Raw genomic sequence first — 20,228 nt, 5'->3', positions numbered from 1 at the left:
TGAGGATTAGAAATAATTTATGGCTTGTAAAAATCTGTATCAGTGGTTGCCTGTGGGAACTGGGATGGAGAAAAGAGCTTTTAGGAAAACACTGCTTTTCTAAAGGGAAAAATCTATGGAAAGCACAGAGCTCAGGAGCTGGTTCATGGCAGGCATTCAATAAATGAAAGCTGCTATTACTTAGTTCTCCTGGGAGAAGAGATGATGCTAATTACAGAGTGCCTGCCTGTGTACAGCAGAAATAACTGTGGGCTGCTTTTCTCCATGCCCTCCCACTTCTTCCTTCTCAGTCACCAAACAAAGATCAGAAACTCCAGGGCAGATCCCAAGCACCAGGACAGCATATCTGGAATTGGAATAGGACTGTAAAGTCTAATCCATCCACTCATTCTGCACTTGAATGCCTAACAAGGTGTAGCCCAGCCTAGGCAGCCCCTCCGTCCTGTCCCCTCTCCCTCCCCACCCCCACCAATGATGGGAAACTCACTACCTTATAAGTTACCAGCCGGATGACTTTCAGGTCCCAGGTAGGGTCAGAACCCTAGCTCCTCTGCTGATGGGGATCCTCGGCAGTCCTAGAGGCTACCCTCATCCTCTTGGCTCTCACCAACCACCTAGCCCTTCTTGGCAGGGAAGCCTCAGGGGAGTTCTGTCCAAGTAGGCAACACAGGCATGGGTGGCAGTCAACACCCTTCCAAGGAGCAGCATCTTCCCACACCTCTGCTGCTGGGCTTCTAATGATATTCTCTCACCCATAATAGGTGACGCCTGGCACCTCTCCTAAGAATCCAAAGCTAAACAATTCCTTCCTGCTAGGGGGCAATCAGCTAGCCTGGTTGCTATGCAAATGGCAGGCACAAAGTGTTGCAGTCCTTTTCAGAAGATTGGAAAGGGGTCACGGAGCTGTGTCTTGCCAACTCATAGGCTCTAAATCTGGCTCCAAGGCAGGAGGAGGTTCCTCTGAGGAAGCCGATGATAGATTCACTCATTGGTCTTATTCTCTTTGCTGCTGCTGTCAGCAGTAGACTGCAAGCACACTGTGAACCGCATACAAATCCCGAGCTCTGCTCCGGCCCCCACATAGCAACTCTGCACATTTGGGAAGGACATCCTCTACAAGTTCAATAAGCAGCCCATGAGGCTGACCCAAGGTCCAGTCAAGGAATAAAGCTGCCTCTGTGAGACCCACACCTCTTGCCTTTCCCCTGCCAGTCTTGCTGGTATTTGGGGCAGGAGGCAATCACAGTGCCAAACAGACATACACCCAGAGCATGGAGCCAACTGAACCATGCCCCCCCTATAGCTAGCCTACCCGACTCTACCCCAGACCACCAGAGATCTCACTTTGGCTCCCTACCCCCAGGGACTAACTCTGAGGAAAGAGTATGTGAGTGGTGAAAGTCTGGGCTCTGCAGTCAAGGAAAACTGCACTCAAAATCTGGCTCTGCTACCTACTAGCTGTGACCTCAAATAAGCTCTTAAACCTCTCAGACCTAGCTTTAATATCTGGAAAACAGGCTAGTAATACCTACATCTTAGAGTTGCTGTGAAGGATGAAAGGGGCAGTATCTGGAAAACAAGACTTAGTTCAGGGACTGCCACAGTGGGCCTGACTTCTCAATGTACAGCAACTAATGAGACTTCCCTGTTTCCCTGGACCCGGGCCCGTGTCTCTTGTCAGTCACAGCAGCCGAGCAGCCTCCAAACACGCCCCATAACACCCGCCTTCCAGGCCCCATCCAGCATTGCCCCCGCCCACTCCCTGCCTCAGCCAGGAGCTTTACAGTTATTTAAATTCTTCCTCCTTGCCAGCATAGAAGCTCTTCCGCAGGCAGAGCCCTTGTCTTAAGCTCAGTAGCCTCAGTAAAGGCACAATGAATGCCCTAAACAACAATGCGGATATAATGCTCAGCAGAAGATAAAGGAATGCAGCTACAAAGCACTGCAGCACACAGAGTTAAAGGCACTCCCAACACCCCTTATGGGGCCCAGAGAATTAAGGCTTCCAGATTTGTCCTTCCCAACTAAGGGAAAATAATCACCCAATCAGAAACTGCCTAAATCTCTGCAGTGTGAAAGCAGAAATGCTGTCTGGGCCTAAATTCCCCAAGGGCCAGATTTTAATATTTGAAGATGAAAATACTGCAGATAAAATTCTAGAGCTTGCTTTTCCAATGTTAACCTTCAACTCAGAGAATAAAAAAAAAACAGGAAGTCAGTAGATTCACCTCAACCTCGTCCCCCAGCTCCCTAAGAGCAGTATCAAAAAGGATTTCCTGAACAACTATGACATACCTGGTCTGGTATTCAGGGAGATTATGGGAGGAACAAGCAATTTCCCTAGAACCAGTCTTCTCTATGTACATGAGCTGAGGATGAGTGCTGGGCAGTGGAAGCTGCAGGACATCTCCAAGGGCTGGAGACAAAAACCAGCATTGACCAAGAGCCTGCCAAGAGCTGTGCCAGGTTTGACCCAAGTACTTTATATACACGGTCCCATTTAACACTCACAACTGCCCTGTAAGGCAGAGGTACTGTGTCTATTTTACAAATGAGGAAACTGAGGCTCTATTTTACCCAGCATCACACAGCAACAGAGAAATTCCAGATCTGGCACCAAAGCTGGTACCCATTCCCTTGGCCCCAGCTTTGCAGAATGAACCCAAGAAAACTATTCTGTATGTCTTTCAGGACCCCCAAATAAAGAAGAGCTTCTACAACTAGAGGAAAAAGTCTCAAGGTTAGAAAGGGCCTACCCCTAAAATAACATCAGAAACTAGTCAGGAATTTTTATGGTGCAAGTGTGTTTAAAGAACTTTTCAGTTATTTTTAGGCCTTTAGAACCCTTACTGGAAGGCAGCTATTAGGTATCGCCATTTTGCAAAGTACTACCTGAGGCCACAGAGGTTAAGACCTTCCTTGAAGGCATACAGTGTGAGTCAGTAGTAGAGGAGGTCTTCTCAAGGTTCCTAACATTCCATACACTGATATTTGAAGACAGCAAAAGTAGCTTCCTATAGTCCCTTCCCTCCTTTCAGCTGAGAGGCCAAGAATCCAACACTACCTTTCCAGTCAGGTCCTGGGAAAAGCAGACATGTCAAAGTACGCTGGAGCCCATCAGGACAGGCCATTCAACCAAAGCACCAACATTCATTTTAGATCCTTCCCAGAAAGCCATTTTTGAGATACGAAGTACTAGAATAAGACCAAAGATAGAACATGACTCACTTCAGGCATGATGCTCATACTAAAGAAGAGGCTTCTGAGGGGCCTTGGGTGAGTTACTTCACCTCATCCATCTTTCTCACCAAGTATTTCACCAATGTTGCAGAGTTGATGGAAGGATCAAGAATTTATACATGAGCTTCTGCCCTTGCCTAAGTTTTACAAGTACTATGCAAATATATAACTACTGAATTCAAGTTTACCCATTCCTCTGTTGGTCAGGCCCCAAATCTAGGAGTCATCCTTAATTATCCTCTATTCCTCACCCTCCACAATCAATGCATCTGCCTCCAAAATATACCCAGAATCTGAACACTTCTCACTATCTCCACTACCAGAAACAGAACCTTCAGACTATTCCAACAGTCCCTGACTGGTTTCCTGACTCCTCTTTTGACCCTCTTGGGTCCACCATCCATGCTGCAGCCTGCACGATTTTTTTCTGAAGCGTAAGTCAGATCATGCCATTTTCCTTCTTAAAATCTTTCACTGTATTTTCCTAACACTTGAAATAAACCCAATTTCCTTCCCAGGTCTTACAAGACTCTGGCCCTACCGCTCACTCAAGACCTTCCGCTCCACAGCACTTCACACACTGGCCTTCTTGCTTACCCTCAATACACCAAGCTCCTTCCTAACTCAGGTGTTTTGCATACTACCCCTTCTACTTGACGTCTCTTCCAAAATGCCAAGTAGCTGCCTTCTTATCATTTAAGGCTCACCTCAAATGTCACCTACTCTAAGAGGCCTTCCCCAATCAAGCCAGTTAAGCCAAGACACATTCCCACTCCTACTCTACCACACTGTCCTATTTTATCTTCCTCATAACACTTAACAGTACGTACAATTTTGTCTACTCGGTTAATTTCTGTCTCCCCAGAACTACAATAGAAGCTCCACCATTCTTTTTTTTCCCAAAGATTTATTTTATTTATTTATTTCCCTCCATCCTCTGTGCTCGTCTTTTTTTTCTTTTTAGGAGGGACCAGGAACCGAACCTGGGACCTCCCATGTAGGAGGGAGGCACCCAACATCTTGAACCACCTCTGCTCCCTGCTTATTGTCTCACTGTGCTTCCTCTTTGCATCTCTTCACTGGGCCATTCTGTTGCATCAACTCACTGTCCTGCTTATCTTCTTCAGGCAGCACCGGGAACCGAACCTGGAACCTCCCACGTGGAAGGCAGGCACCTGACTACTTGAACCACATCCTCTTCCCTGAAGCTCCACCATTCTTTTTCACTACTGCATTCCAGGGTCTAGAAGAGTGCTAGGCATAGAGTATGTATTCAATAACTGTTTTGAGAGCACTTGGTTCAGAAGGCAACAGTGTGTTCCTCTAGTCTTCAAGGTGACACTACTCCCTGCCACCCAAATTTGGGAATGGAAGTTTGTTCATTCATTCTTTCATTCAGTTCAAATCAATAGTTGACTATGGGACAGCTGGGAAGGTAGCCCATGCAACCAGAATAACCTGTTCCACCATTGAAACAGGGTTTTTTCTAAGATGGCATTTTACTGAGGACTTAATTATTGTCAAAAATGTCAGATTTCCTTGTAGCTGTATTAGTCAACCAAAGGGCTGCTGATGCAAAGTATCAGAAATCTGTTGGATTTTATAAAGGGTATTTATTTGATGTAAAAGCTGACAGTTATAAGGCACTAAACAGTGCAACTCAAGGTACCACAAGAGGCACTTCTTCACCCAAAGTCTGTTGCCATATGTTGAAGAAAAATGGCAGGCAATGTCTGCAAAGGATTCAGCCTTTCCCTCTCTCTCAAGTCTCTGTCAGCCCAGCTTCTTCCAATCTCAGCTGTAGGCCGGAGGGCTCATTTCTTTCCAGGCTCAGCTGCTCTGGCCTCTTCATGAGGTCAGCTGTAAACTATCAGACAAATTGCTCATCTCTCTCCAGGGCCCCAGGATCAAGTTCTCTCCTCTGCCATGTCTATGGCGCTCTTTCTATCTGAGTATCTTCTCTGTGTATCAACTTCTGTGTGAGAGTCTGTTTTATAAGCCCACCAAGGGGGCAGGGATTCAATCCTGCATGCCCTAATGACATGGTCAAATCAAAGCCCTAGTCTTGATTTAATCAAGTAAATGTAAAGCCTTTGAATTTAAATCAATCAAAGGGTATCATGCCTAGAAGAAAAGATCAGTTTACAAACATCTCTTTTTGGAATTCATTAATAATACCAAACTGCTACAGTAGCTACTATCAGCACCCCAGTACATCAAGGCACCTGAATAATCTATTTCCGAGTGCCCAGTCTCTTTTAGTAACCATTTGTAGTCTTTTTCACAAAAAGAAATATTAAAAAAAACAGGGAGTAAACGAGGCTTTTCAAAACTTTCACCTCCCATCTTCACTCTTTCTAATCCTACTACTGGTAGCAGGTACTGTCAAACAACAGTATACTTTCAACCTAGAGGGTGCTGCTCTCAGGTTATGGAGCATTCGTGGTGCCCTTGTCGACAGGTTTTCTTTTCTTTTTTTTTTAATTATTTATTTATTTATTTTTAATTACATTATGAAAAATATGAGGTCCCATTCAACCCCACCGCCCCCGCCCCCCACTCCCCCCACAGCAACACTCTCTCCCATCATCATGACACATCCATTGCACCTGGTAAGTTCATCTCTGGGCATCACTGCACCCCATAGTCAATGGTCCACATCATAGCCCAGACTCTCTCACGTTCCATCCAGTGGGCCCTGGGGGGATCTATAATGTCCCGTAATTGTCCGTGAAGCACTATCCAGGACAACTCCACGTCCCGGAAACGCCTCCACATCTCATCTCTTCCTCCCGTTCCCCACACCCAGCAGCCACCATGGCTATCGACAGGTTTTCTTGATGCCAAAAGGAAGCAGCTTAGTGCAGTCACTAGGACTTCAGGCTTTGGAATCAGGAAGGTACAGACTCAAATTTGTTAACTAGATGCTAACAACTAGTGTAAGACAAGTTTACCTGATTGAACTTAAGAATTACATAACAATTTCTAGATGCCAGGCAGGGTTCTAAATGCTTTACAACTATAATAAGATTATTTACGATTACTGAGGATTAAATAAGACAGATGTATCGTTGTCATCCATATCTCAAAGCAAGGAAATAGAGAGGTAAAGTAAATTGCCCAAAGTCACAGCTAATGAGTATTAGGGCCAGGAATCCAGGCAGTCTGATGCCAGAGTCTATGCTTTTAACCCTTACACTATGGGTTCCTCTAATCCACAATGCCACACTGCAGAGAGTCCAGGTCAGGCTCTCTTTCTTCCCAGAGCCTCTGCCATGTCTATGGAACCATCTCTAGTCCTGTGTTCTCCTGTGTGTTTACTTCCCAGGGTTCCAGCAGCAAAAAAAATCCAACTAACTCTTCTGCCTTGTCATTTTCTGTGTGCTGCCCACCAAGGGGAGACACACACAGGTCCTACTGATATGGCCCAATCAAAGCCTTAATCATTATTTAATCCAATACAATCTAATACGCCCTGAAGAACAAACCAGTTTACAAACACAATCCAATATGTATTTTTGTAATTCATAAACAATGCCAAACTGCTACAGTTACATATGTGGTAATAGAATACATTTTTTTTTTAATCTATGACATTGCACTAAATGAACTGGAGGAAATTGGACAACATGCTGCACATCTCAACAACTTGAGAGAAAGACCATTACCAGATACTCAATAATTGTTGAAGACGACCATCTTCAATTGATGAGGTAACGGATTCAGGAAGTAACTTGCTCAAGGTCACAGGGTCAGGGTAGAATATGAATTAGAGCCCGATCTCTTTCTACACCAGGCTGACACTCATGCTCTCCAACACTCTTTTCTGTTCTAAAATGTTGTGTTATTATTCCCTTTTTCCAAGCTCAATAGATCTATTTAAATAAATAAACCTCATCATGTGCCATACCAAGTAATCCTGTCTGATTCCATTATGTCACTGGACAGCAGGATCAGGAATGAAAACAATTATTTGTTGTTTCAACCCAAAGAATCAAAACATCTACAGATATAATTAGATATAAATCCCTTGCCTTTTCCCAGAATTGAGAGCCTAGAAGTTATTTTTCATCATATTGCTTAAATTTAAAACGTGGTTTAAAATCAGATCATCATTTATTAGAAAATACTTCTAGTCACAAAATGTTTCCTGGAAGTACAACACATAAATCCTCTTTTAAAATTCTCTAATCAAAGTTGTACGACTTGATTTAAAGTAGAAAGTTAAACATAAAAGGTTAAGAACGTCTAACAAATGCTAGCTTTCCTTATTGTATTAAAAAAACACACACTTGACACTGAACCTCTGAATATAACATCTCCCTAAGAGTTGGCAAATTAGGAATTCAAAAATATCTGGCAGTCACAGCCACAGTCAACTTTCTAGATGGCACATAACAGGACAGTCAAGGTCAAACTGTTAAGCCTCCTTACTCTCCCACCTAATATTTGAAAAGCAACTAATTGTGAGCTCAAAATACTTCAATCTCACAAATAAAAATATCAACTCCAGGACCGCACCCTGGCTCAAAGTTCTGTGAGGGCTAAATGACGCGGAAGACGGAGACACTCCTAAACTCAAGAACTTTCACCTACTTTCAAGGAGTTTCACTACTTATCAGAAGAGAATAATCGTCTCGCACTTATCGCACTAGATGAGTTTATGGAGCAAATGATAAGATGATAAATTAACAGTTGTGCAAACGTGAGCGGCTACGATTACTCCCTACTAGGTCGGGGCCCGGAAGACCCTCTTGCACTCTTGGCTATATCTTCTGCAGGGTCTGAGGTAGGCTACTCGTTTCTTCTCACGACTCCAAGCCTGGCAACCGGAGAGGCACCTGCCTAGCAAGTCGCTGGTGCTGAGAGATGGGACGTGAGTCCTCAGACGCAGATAGCGGGTTCAACAACGACCGCGCCCCCCAGTCACCTTGCCTTCACCTTGAGGAACGCAAAGAAACCCGACGAGAGCAGAGAGTGAGGTCCGAAGAAGGGAGAAAGAGGGGCCTCTATTCTTCCACGGGCCGCCGCCGCTTGGACCCACGCTTCCCGCAGGGCGGGGACAAGGCCGGTGAAGCTGACTGAGCCGGGACGCCTTGACCTCGGGCGCGGGAGAAGCGGGCGCCGGTGCTGGACTCGCGGTCCGGACTGGCACAAGAAAAAGTCGGCTCGAGGTCGGGCCCGTCTCCGCCTTGCCTCGCCCACAGTCGCAGGCACTCTAGGAGGCATCCCGCCCTCTTGAGCTAAAGGGCCCTGAGCTCGCTCACCTGCAGCCGGGTCACCAGCAGGCTATAAGGCGCCATTTTGTGCACTGACAAAGATGCGGTCGCGTACGAGTGACGTGCCAAATAACGGTATTTAAAGCCGTTGGGAAAGGGGCGTGGCCTGAGAAGAGACGCTCGGGCGGCGACTGCAGCGGGGCTTTCCTCAGGCGCCGGAGCCCGGCGAACGCGGTGGGCGGGGCTCACGTGTCAGGCGTGACCGCGTAAGGGGGGGAAACACTGCCTACACCACTTGCAGAAGTAAATACCGGCTATAGATATATTTTACTGAAAAGCAGACTTCGCTTATATCTTCATCCAAGTCTGGAAAAGGTATTTTTTTTAGGACTTTCAGGCACCCGCCAGGACCTGGTTCCCCAGTAGTAACAAAAACTCGTCTTGGAACTTGAGGGCTTTGATATCGCGAGAGCGAGCTTGGTGCAATGACACCTAGAGGACCAATCACGGCGACCGGGAGGCAGGACCAATGAAGGGTTAAAGGGCAAACGGAAGTTTCTAAAACTTCCGGTGGCCGGCTTGAGTGGCTGCTATGGCTAAACATCATCCCGATTTGATCTTTTGCCGCAAGCAAGCTGGTGTTGGTGAGACGGCGCCCCGTCCCGGGTCGTCCGGGTGGGAGTAGGAGGAGAAGCTGGGGGCCTGGAGGTTCTCATCATTTCCCTAGAAGGTTGCCTCGGAGGCGCCTCGTTTCCCGCCTTAAGGTTGCGTGGTATTGGAGCGTTCGGGTTTGTGGCCTTTGATTAAAATAGGGCTAGGCTGGGAGCCGGAGGCGGGGATGGGGTTTAGGGCGGGTTTGGGGAAGATCGGAGTTCGCCGTGGATAAGGTGATCATCCATTAGAGTTTACAGTCTCTGCTCCTGTCCCCACTTACAGCTCGAGAGCGTTCTTATTCTCTCCGTCAGAACTCTAATTCTAATTGTACTCTTTACCTTCTCTGATCTTGCAGCCATCGGAAGACTGTGTGAAAAATGTGAGTAGACCTCTCCCTCCCCTCCCCTCCTCCCCACAGTCTGTGGAGCAAGTAAACGGGCATTTCCAGCAGTGCCATAAAAAGGGCCTTGAGTAGAGGTGCCCGGAAGCATGGAACAATCAATGCCAGGCTGCAACTAAAGGACCCGTCTACTTCCCCACTCTTACTTGCACATTTTAAATACTATATTTGGGCTTTGAGGAAATCTCTAACTTTGGACATGCATTGCCAGAGTAGCATGCCCCCCCTCTCCAACACACAGTTTTAAGGACTTGGGAGAGGAAGAACTTGCAAGTGAGCATGACTCTATTTTCTTTTCCTTGCAGGTGATGGCAAGTGTGTGATCTGTGATTCCTATGTGCGTCCCTGCACCCTGGTGCGCATATGTGATGAGTGTAACTATGGCTCTTACCAGGGGCGCTGTGTGATCTGTGGAGGCCCTGGAGTTTCTGATGCCTATTATTGTAAAGAGTGCACCATCCAGGAAAAGGATGTGAGTGTATACAAAGCTTTCCATATGACCTATCCTTTAGTGACACTTCACCATCCACAGCAAACTGCTATGGTTTGTGGAGATTACTATATTTGGCTAGTCACCTAGGTTATAATTTCTTCAAGTTCTGTGAGCCAAGCTGGGTGTGGTCCAATAAAGGCAGTTATTTTGCATCAAAGGCAAAAATGCAAAAGAAGCAAATCTTTGTCAACACCAGCACTTTGGCAAGCCTTCCCACTGTTCCTCTGATGTCTCTCTGTGATTATTCTTATTCAGAAACATCATCCTGCATTTGTAAGTCTTTGCTTAGTGCATGATGTGTAATAGCCACTCATTCTCTTTGAGTCTACTGTCATTAGGAATTGCTTAGGTGGGTGTGGTGACAAAGTTGAATTTGGGACAATTCAAGTTGATTTCAGCTTTATACAGCTAAAGAATGCCTTTGGTTGAATATCAAAGAATTGATTGTGGTTCTACCTCAGATATTTTTGTTCTCTGACATTGTGTAGTGGCAGACAATGGCTATTGTTCAATACCCTGAGCCAAATGCCAGGAGAGAGGTCCTGCAGATCTGTACTGTACACAAGTTTTACCATTTTTTGTTAGATTTGTACTAGCAGCAAGGCACGTGGAGGGGAAAACAAAGCAAAACACAAATCAACTTATTTTCTTCTTACAACACAATAAAAGGAAGTGTGCTGTACTCCCACTGGGCTAATAGAGGTTACTTAGTTACCTAGTATAGAAAAGGGCAAAAGATGTGAAATTATTCATATTCCCATGAGCAAGGAATAGGTACTTCATAAATGTTATCTCCCTTACTCCTGACAATAACTGTGAAATAGGTATTATCCTCATTTTACAGTCTCTCACCCAGCTAGTTAGTGGCAAATCAAGGCTGTCAGACTAAACCCTGTGGTGTCACCATTATACTGTGTTGTTCTTTTTTAAGTTCTTTTGGTAAGATGATGATGAGAAACAACCCAACTACCTCAGCAGTCTCTTCATTTGGATCCTGTCTAACCCCTATCAGACCAAATAAGACTGTTTCTTACACCATTACATCTATTGTTTAGGGAGATGAGAAAGGTCATAGATAATATGCCAAAAACATAATATCAATTGGTGATTTGAACATTCTCCTGCATTCTGATTTGTGTTTCACCTTTGACTGGCAAACCATACCCGGCATTTTATAAATGCAAATCTGATCTGCCAACTAGATTAAACTCCTTTAGCACAAGGCCCTTGGTCTGTGTACTTTTCTCCTTTTCCCTTCTCCTTGGCATAGTGCCTGCCTGGCATGTAGTGCATACATGGTAGACAATTTTTGGTGCTGTTTCTGTAAAGCATCCCTGTGAGCCTCCCCTGGTCAGGTGTCTGGCATATAGGAGGTATTTGGTAATTACTTACGGTATATAAGCCGTGAAACCAACAGCAGGGAAGAGAAAGTATGAGCAACTCTTAAACTAGCTAAAGTCCATTAAGGACAACATTTTCTTGGATTTTTGCATGGTTGTGACTAGAGTTCTTATCTGGCTTAATTAAGCTTTGCAACCGGAGAGTGCTTAATAAATGTTAATTGCCACCTGATTCCTCTGCATGTGGTATGTGACCTGATACCTTTGGATCTTCATGCCTCATTTTGTCCCTGAGAATGGTCCTGGACGTCACTTCCCCTACTTCACATTGTACAGGAATGCTCTGAGGATACTTGAGATGACATCTAGCTCACATTTACTCAGCACTAGTTCCCAAGGAACACAAAGCAGTCCAGTGACATGATCCAGGCTCTCAGCCTTGCAGATTGTCATGTAGATTAAGTGCCCAAGACTTTTCCTATGCAGAAATCTTCCCAGACCCAAAGCATCCCCACTATTGTTCTCTTCTTCCTGAAACTTTCATAATTTATCATAGAATTAGACTGGTAGGCTAAGCAGTGTCCTCCCACTTAGTTTTTCAATCTATTAGAATGATAAGGAGTCAGAGATAGTATTTGTGGGCATTGCTAGCAAAGGACTAGTTTTCTTACAGGGCAGCACCATATGAATCCCCTTTATTTTAACCCTTAATTCCTTTACTCCTTCTACTTAACATTTTCTTCAATTTTTCCAATCATAAAAGAAAAAATATGTTAACAATTGTGGAGTTCTTGCTGTGTGCCAGGTCCAGTGCTGAAACATTCTTTTCTAAGTCTTATGTGATACAGGTCAGGAAACAAAGGCTCAGAGAGGCGTTAAGCAACTTGGCCCAAGGTCCACATGGTTAGTAAGTGGCAGATCCACGACTAGAACCTAGGTCTGTCTAACTCAGTGTTTCTCGATCTTTTTTTTTTTCCTTATTGCCTTGCCCCAGGAAAAAAACTAAATGTTAATTTAAATTAATTAAATTTCTCCCTAACAAAAAGAATTAAATCCTACTGAAGAATGAGATTTTGTTGGGTAAAGGTGAACTTTAGATCACAAACCCTTGCAATATCAAAGATGTTTTCGCATTGTTGCCCCTGTTGAGTCAAACTCAAAGCACTTGCTCCAACCACCTCACTATGGTGCTTTTCTTGAGGTGGTTAAGGGTGTGCCTCTCCCTTCCTCTGTCTTATTGCTTCCATTCTCTGTTCTTTATTTAAGTGAACATCAGAGCAGTTAGGTAGATGAAAGAAAATAGGTGGTACTTTTCAAAATTAATTCACAAATTTACCATTCTTTACAAATCCCTAAGCCATGATAAAGAGAAGTAGGTTTTTTTTGTTTGTTTTGTTTGTTTGTTTGTTAGTTTTTGAGGTACTAAGGCTGGAGGCTGAACCCTGGACCTCCCATGTGGGAAGCAGGCGCTCAACTGCTCGAACCATGTCCACTTCCATGTATTTTTTGTTTTGTGTTTGTTTGTTTGTTTTGCCTCTGGGAAGCCTTAGTAAGTTAAAAATAGAATAATGTAATACTGTTGTTAAGGTCCAAAACCAGTGTACATAGTCTGGTTTTAACATCATTGGCATTGAAAGAACAAAGAAAGTTTTGCCTTCTAGTTTCTGTTAAAGCAGTTCTAGCCACTGGCACCCTTTCATAATTCCTGTTACCACTTATAAGAAATAAGAGATGTGTGTCACAATGGCATTTTTCTGATCTCTTTGGTATGTTATATTTTGGTTTATGATTTGTGTTGATTTTAAAGTATTATTTGAAAGTGACTGGATTTTTATCACTGATTGAGGGTGATTTTTGTAGCTCTCCTTCCCCATAGATATGGGTTGAAACAAACCCTCCAGGGAAGGAAACCCACAGGCATTGAGTTCTCCTTGGTGGCTGCTCTGGAAGCCCAGCCTAGGGTTCTCCCACTGATGTTTAAACGAAAGTGTTTAGTACAATGGAAACAAGCACCTGACACGCTGGAGATACTCAAAGTCTTTTGAGAATGAATGAATATAAACCTTCACTTGGCAGCCTAGTGTTTACCTCTTTATGATATTTTAGAAATTATACTGGCCATAAAGCATACTTACCATAGGCATTTAATTTAAGCCACAGCTGCCTAAAACAAAAGCTTTCCCTTTGCTTATAGTTGAATAAAAAGAAAAACCGTAAAAAAAAAAAAAAAAAAAAGCTTTCCATGCTAGGAATGGGGAAATTTGTGTCAGCAGTATCCCCTGTGGGAGGACCAAGAAAGGATGAAATTATTAGTATTTTAAGAATAGAGTTGGGGGAAGCGGACTTGGCCCAGTGGTTAGGGTGCCGCCTACTGCGTGGGAGGTCCGCAGTTCAAACCCCGGGCCTCCTTGACCCATGTGGGGCTGGCCTATGCATGGTGTTGATGCTTGCGGGGAGTGCCCTGCCACAAAGGGGTATCCCCACGTAAGGGAGCCCCACGCGCAAGGGGTGCACCCCGTAAGGAGAGCCGCCCAGCCAGAAAGAAGGTGCAGCCTGCCCAAGGATGGCGCTGCACACACAGAGGGCCGGCACAACAAGATGACAGAGCAAAAAGAAACACAGATTCCTGGTGCCCCTGATAGGAATATAGGCAATCACAGGGGAACATGCAGCGAATGGACACAGAGAGCAGACAACTGGGGGGGAAGGGGGAAAAAATTAATTTTTAAAAAAATAAATCTTTTTTAAAAAAATATATAGTTGGGAACAAATATGTCTCAAGCAGTTGAGCACCTGCCTCACATGGGAGGTCTGGGTTTGATTCCAAGTGCCTCCTGAAAAAATAGAAACAAACAACAAGCAAAATAAATGATAAAACCAACTCAGGGAAGCCGATGTGACTCAGTGGTTGAACACAAGCTTCTCACATACAAGGTCCTTGGTTCAATCCCCAGGCCCTGGGACCTCAAAAAAAATAGAATATAGCTGCTAAAAGAGCTACTGCCATCGTTAGACATTACAGGTATTCTTAAAATTCCTCTGGCTCAGCTCACAAATACTTGCCTGCACCATCCTCCTAGATTTCTTAAGTCTTTCCATCTTATTTTCCATGCTTTTCATTTACAGGTATATTCAACAAAAGCTAGCCATTCCAGTCCATACATCCTAATCTATCACAGTATTAGAAGAATTTGGGAACAACCATGAGGCCCTGAGAGGGATGTAGAAAATGAAAAGCGGGATTTTTAGGCAAGGAAACAGGAAACCTGTGGAGTCAGTGAGAGAAAATGCAAGGAAGTCCAGAGAAGCTAGGGAAGATCTGACTACCTAATGTGGTGCTTTTCCCAACTTTTTTTTCTTTAAATGATGTTGAGTCTGATCTTCAGAGTATCTTACACTCTCAATGCACATATGTGTATATTAGGTTGAACCATTATGAAATGTTTACATAACTAAGGACTGACTATATGCCAGGCGCTAAGTATGGTTATTGAATCATTTAAATCCTCTTAATTCTAGGAGGTAGGTTCTACCATTATAGACATTTACATGTGATTAAACAAACACAGGGAAGTTAAGTAGCTTATCAGAAATCAGGTGGACTAACTCCAGAGTCTACCATCTTAGCCTATACTGCGAGAGCAGAACTGCACCGACTGGGGGTGGATCCTACCATTGCTGGGACCTCACAAGAATCTCTAAGGCTCTATAAATAGTTTATAAACATTGATCTGATCCTGTCCCTTTATTTTAGTTAGGGACTAGGAATCCAAGGAAAGTGACCTACTCACAGTTGCATAGTAAGTCAGTAAGGCATAAATTAGGCTGTCATTATTCCACAATATTTCATATTATCTCTAAAGACCTTAGAGCACTGTCATATTTAATATCAGACCTTAGGCCAGGAGAGGCAGCAATTCCCTTGTTACCACAAGCACCTTAAATATAAATTACACAGTGGAGATAGGACCAAAACCTGGTTACTTCGTTACACCAAGCTTTTTACAGCAAGCTACAAAGATGGGAACACACAACCTAATACATGGTACATGTTTTCTAGAAAGTAATAAAATGTTAATGCGGGTTTTGTGCATTTTCAGAGAAACATGACTCAAAGAGGAAAGGAAAAAAGATTTTTGTACAGGGCTGATAACAGCTTCCAAAGAGAGAAATCAACTGAATTAGATATGAGATGGCTAAGGACTTGATTCATTCTATATCCTAATGTCATAGGAATCAACCTCCTTTGGCATAAGTATTTAATAAAATTATCAGACCTGTGCAGATTTTTTTTCCAGTAGCAACCTTCCCCAGTTTTCCTCCCATCATCCTAGATCAGCTGCTTCCCAAGGGCTTCATTGAAACTGCTCATGCTCAGGAAATGGCCAGGGAAGTGTGTCATTACAAATAAGAGAATGGACCATCAACAACCATCTCTAGCACAGGAGTACTCATTCCCAAGACCATTTGTCAAATTATGTGTCAGTTAGGACACATCAAATCCAGTATTCTATGATGCTTAAAATGTAAGGCATTGCTTTCCAAATTCTTTCATTTTTTTCCATTTGTGGTATTCTTTCTTGGGATAGTGCTTCTATGCAGAGGGGCTAGAGAGTTTGATCAGCCCAATCACTGAAGTAAAACCCTTTGCTTATCTCAAGCGACTTCAGATTCTACCTCAATTGTGTCCAATTAGCAACAGAAATGACTAGAATTCAACATGCTAAGTGTTAATTGCAGGTCCCCAGAGAGGGTCAGCAGGCACTAGGCATAGTCTAGATACCTAGAAAATTCTTGATTGACTGAATAGATAACTGGTATCTGGTATTGCTAACCCAACAATCCAAAAGTTATCCTGGCCAGTTATAAAGTGGTCTTTGAAAAGTCATTAAGATATAGGGAAGAAACAGTTTTGATTGAGCTGGTCTTCCCAATTAGGAATGTAGGGGGGCTGTTGGCACACATTTGCAAACCCATTTTATTGAGTCTTTGAATACCAGGATGAGATGTTCAGCTTTTGTTCCTTCTGTGACCACATTTTTATCTTAAATCTTTCTTGAGTCAGGCTCAAAGACTTTTGAACAACTTTTCAATGCCTCTGTTTTCCAGAGAGATGGCTGCCCAAAGATTGTCAATTTGGGGAGCTCTAAGACCGACCTATTCTATGAACGCAAAAAATATGGCTTCAAGAAGAGGTGATTGGTGGGTGGCCCTTTCCTCCCCCCATCAGCCTGCCACCGCTGCCATAGAAGACACCAACAACCACCAGCAGAAGAGACGCAGAGCCCAGAGCATCAGCAGGCTCGCCTGCCCCAATCCCGGCACCTTTCTACCCCTTTCCTCTCCCCTCACCCACACATGTGGCAGGAATGGAAAAGGATTCTTCATCGAACACTCTAGGGACTGTATCTAAGGAAAATCAATAGATTTGTTCAGGATTTTTCTTGAATTTGAGAAGCAACACATGGACATGTTCTGTCTATACCAAGAGCTTCTAAAACAGGAATAATACCGTTTCAGTCTTCTGTTTGGGGAGTTATCTATGAAGCTACCCTTCCTTACCATAGTGAAAAACGTGTCCCTGTAGCAGCTCTGATGGCAGGTGTCCTTAATGAAGCACCTTCACTATGTAGTGGGGAGCTATAAGAACAATAAATGTGGGCATTTTAGTTTGTAAAGCTTACCAGGTGGTGATGATTTCATGTTATTTTTCTTCTAAGATATTGGAAACTTTCTGTTGCTTTTGGATTAAAGTTGGTGTTTATTTTCTGGTTGTCAGTCACCTTCCCCATTTAAGTGTAATTTAACTCTAGGAATTTATGTCACCCAGGAATGTGTGATTCAAAAGTGAGGGAGTGGAATTCATTAAGTACCTTATTACCACTGGAAGGAATCCAAAACCACCCATGCCATTCATTACAGGTAAACCAAGGCCATTTTTGTAAACATTTTTTTCTTCCTGTCCAACTTTAATTTTTTTTTTTAACTGAAAAGGTGGCTTCCAATAATGGTAAAGGGTCCAGTAATGATGAAGAGAACAAAATTAAATCATTGAAGTAGAAGGACTCAAGTTAGTTGACTGGTTTCATAAAGTACATATTTACTCACATTAAGGGTATATTTCCTTTTTTAAGTAAATTAACAGATCAAGGGCAAACTCAGGCATTTTCCTTTTCCTGACTGGTCTCTCTTGAATTTCTGCATGCTAGAAGGTAAGAGGGTTTCTGTAAGAGACATGGTCACAGTTTGAGATGGCAAGTTAAGCAGATCTTTGACATTGTGGATTTGAAGATGTTGCCAGAGTCCTGAGGAATTCAGGGGCTTAGCTCAAGGTTACACTGCAACTTAGTAGCAGAGTCAAGAAAAGAAATGCTCTTCTAACTTCTGGTCCAGGGTTTTGGGTTGAGTCAACAAAACTCTTGATTATTTATAATGTATCAAGTTCACAAAATTGAATTAAGATAATCTCTTCTTTACAGGAATTTAATAAAATATCCTGACAGAAACATAATTCCAGTAAAACCAAGATGATGCACAAAGGTGGCTCAACTTGGGGTACATCAGGAAGGGGAAGGGGAGCTCATAGCCATAGGGCTACAGATGAAAATCCTTAACTTAGATCCCCAGGTGCCTTCTAGCCACTCCTCTCATCTCCAGCCACTGGGGCTTATTTTCAGTTCCTGCCTTAGTGCAGGTTTACCTCTGTATTGCTCAGGCCCCACCCCCTCCCACTTTTGCTTAGCTAACTCATATTCATCCTTCACACCTCAGCTAAGTATTTCCACCAAGGTCACTCCCCTCATTATACTCCCACAAAGCACCCTATATGTTTTCTCAGAGTTGGTGGTTATTGACTTGCCTACTAGGCTATGCTCCATGAGAGCAGGAAGCCAGTCTGTTTTGCTCTGCATATGGCAGGTTTTCATTATTAAATAATTTAAGTCAAGGAGACAGTAATTTGAAGGATACGTTGGAGCCTCCAGCCAAAGTTGTGACAGTGGCGTAAGGACATTCATGTGGGGAAACAGTTTGAGCAAAGGCAAAATCCTAATATGCTGACATGTTTGGGGAGCTCTTGGGTGGAATGTTAGGGTATTTCAAAAGAGTTGCAGAGACCAGATCTTTGTCACATAATTAGAATTTGTAATCAGTTATGTGGTAACTAGTTTTAATATGTGATAGGAATCTGTTTCGTTTGACACCCAAAAACAAATTTTATTTTCAGTTGCCCATTGACCATCCTGGATCACATAACATTTCACCTCTACAGTTGTTTCAAAAGCCACTCCTTAGTCCCAGCAAAACACTACCTTAATGTGCTCCATTAGCCTCACCATGTGTCTCTCTAAAAGAAGAGTGCAAAACACCCAGGAGGCTCTCAAAGGGCATGCCCCGCCACACAGATGTGCAGTGGGGAAGTTCAGCCTCAGCCCAGTGAAGCTACCTGAACTCTGCTCTCTCACCTAATTTCATAATCCCATTCTTGGCTGCTTTTCTTTCTGATTATCAGAGACCAAGAGAGGAACAGAATGCAATGAGTGAATTAAGAACACCTTAGGGTCTTGAAGTTCAAATCTTTAGTTACTGTCTACGTGGACTTCAAGAGAATTGTTCAGTTTTAAAAATTAGGATAATGATAATACCAAATTCTCTTCTTGGGAAAACATTGCTTACAAGCTTCATTTTAGGCCCTAAACGTATACTGTTCTGTGAAGAGAGTTAAAATATCTCAGTCAAATGTTTATGGCCACACAAAAATTCAGAATGGTCTTAAAATTTTTAGTGTTTTTCTTCATTGTTGAAATAAACATAACTTACATAAGCCTAGTTGAAATTAACTGAACTCATCACGTTCAGCCTGAGGAAAGGTTTATTATTATTCCTATTACTTCTATCATTCATTTACCAAGCATTCAGTATGTTTGCTGATATGTGTTCATTTCAGGGAGCTAAAAATGAAGAGGGTCTTGGTGCTTCCAGCTTTTCATTCTAGTATTCTCTGTACACACATGGCAAATCAATCCCCTTTCAAAAACTGCACCTAGGAGAGCCAATGTGACTCAAGCAGTTGAGTGCCTGCCTCCCACATGGGAGGTCTCAGGTTCGGTTTCCAGTGCCTCTTAAAGGAAAAACAATGACGAGCGCAAACAGCAACAAAACAGACAAGGGAGCCATGGCAGCGGTCGGGGGTGGGGACTGTACACAATCATAAGTGCTCTTGCTCCAAAAAAATTAAAAATGGTGTAATGGTAAATATGTGGGTTTGGTTTTACCCTCAGACCTGTAATTTTGCTCTGCTACTAACCTTCAGCAAGTTATTTGACCTCTCTGTGTTTCTGTTTAATAATCTATTAAATAAGGATAATAATACCTTCTCTGTCGTGAGAGTTCAATTTGACCTTGTAAGTGCCTGCTGTTGCTGAGAAGACATTTTATAATGGGTCCCTACTTATTCATAGATAAATGTAAATCCTGGCATTCAAGGTCTTCCAAATGGCTCCCTCCTCTACCCCCAAGGCCTCACACCTCTTATGCTCTCCTGTTGGATAGACATTCCCTGCATACTCCCATCGTCCCCTTGGCTCTGTTTCTTTGTCTGAAATATCCATATGCCATGCTCTTTCATGTCACCTGGTCTCCTTAAACTACATTCATGCCTAGGACATACATATAACAGAAACACCAGTTTATTGAGACCATCTTTACTGTGTGTATTGCACTCCAGCATTTTCATTTTATTCTGTTCTACAATTTCTGGATGAAATCTATGAAATCAAGTGATTTTATGACCCACAAATGGATCATGACCCAGAGTTTTTAAATGATAAACTAGACTGTAAGATCCTTGAGCTCCCTTTGCCTCACCCTCCATCCACAGCAGG

At 43.2% G+C, this 20,228-nt stretch overlaps 2 protein-coding genes across 2 annotated transcripts in view; one reads left to right on the top strand and one right to left on the bottom strand.

The window, feature by feature from the left end:
* The window catches only part of ACO2 (aconitase 2), a 69,253-nt gene extending 60,638 nt beyond the window's left edge, over positions 1-8,615 (bottom strand). The window contains exon 1 of the mRNA XM_058309195.2: positions 8,508-8,615. Coding sequence (XP_058165178.1) covers positions 8,508-8,543 — 36 coding nt within the window. The 5' untranslated portion in view covers positions 8,544-8,615. The remainder of the gene's footprint in view (positions 1-8,507) is intronic.
* Positions 8,616-8,632: 17 nt separating this feature from the next.
* PHF5A (PHD finger protein 5A) lies at positions 8,633-19,716 on the top strand. The gene is made up of 4 exons (XM_004484148.5): positions 8,633-9,103; positions 9,469-9,492; positions 9,819-9,985; positions 16,456-19,716. The coding sequence occupies exons 1-4, from the start codon at positions 9,052-9,054 to the stop codon at positions 16,543-16,545; spliced, it is 333 nt and encodes a 110-aa protein (XP_004484205.1). The 5' UTR covers positions 8,633-9,051; the 3' UTR covers positions 16,546-19,716.
* The last annotated feature ends 512 nt before the right edge of the window (positions 19,717-20,228 follow it).

Source organism: Dasypus novemcinctus, chromosome 12, assembly GCF_030445035.2.
Source record: "Dasypus novemcinctus isolate mDasNov1 chromosome 12, mDasNov1.1.hap2, whole genome shotgun sequence".
Taxonomy (NCBI): domain Eukaryota; kingdom Metazoa; phylum Chordata; class Mammalia; order Cingulata; family Dasypodidae; genus Dasypus; species Dasypus novemcinctus.
This window is presented reverse-complemented; position numbering and strand designations above follow the sequence as displayed.

What these genes read in the sequence shown, in the direction of transcription:
- PHF5A (XM_004484148.5), top strand. Translation starts at nt 9,052, where the DNA reads ATGGCTAAACATCATCCCGATTTGATCTTTTGCCGCAAGCAAGCTGGT. An exon ending in CCGCAAGCAAGCTGGTGTTG is followed by an intron (nt 9,104 to 9,468) that starts GTGAGACGGCGC and finishes CTGATCTTGCAG; the next exon opens with CCATCGGAAGACTGTGTGAA. An exon ending in GCACCATCCAGGAAAAGGAT is followed by an intron (nt 9,986 to 16,455) that starts GTGAGTGTATAC and finishes TCTGTTTTCCAG; the next exon opens with AGAGATGGCTGCCCAAAGAT.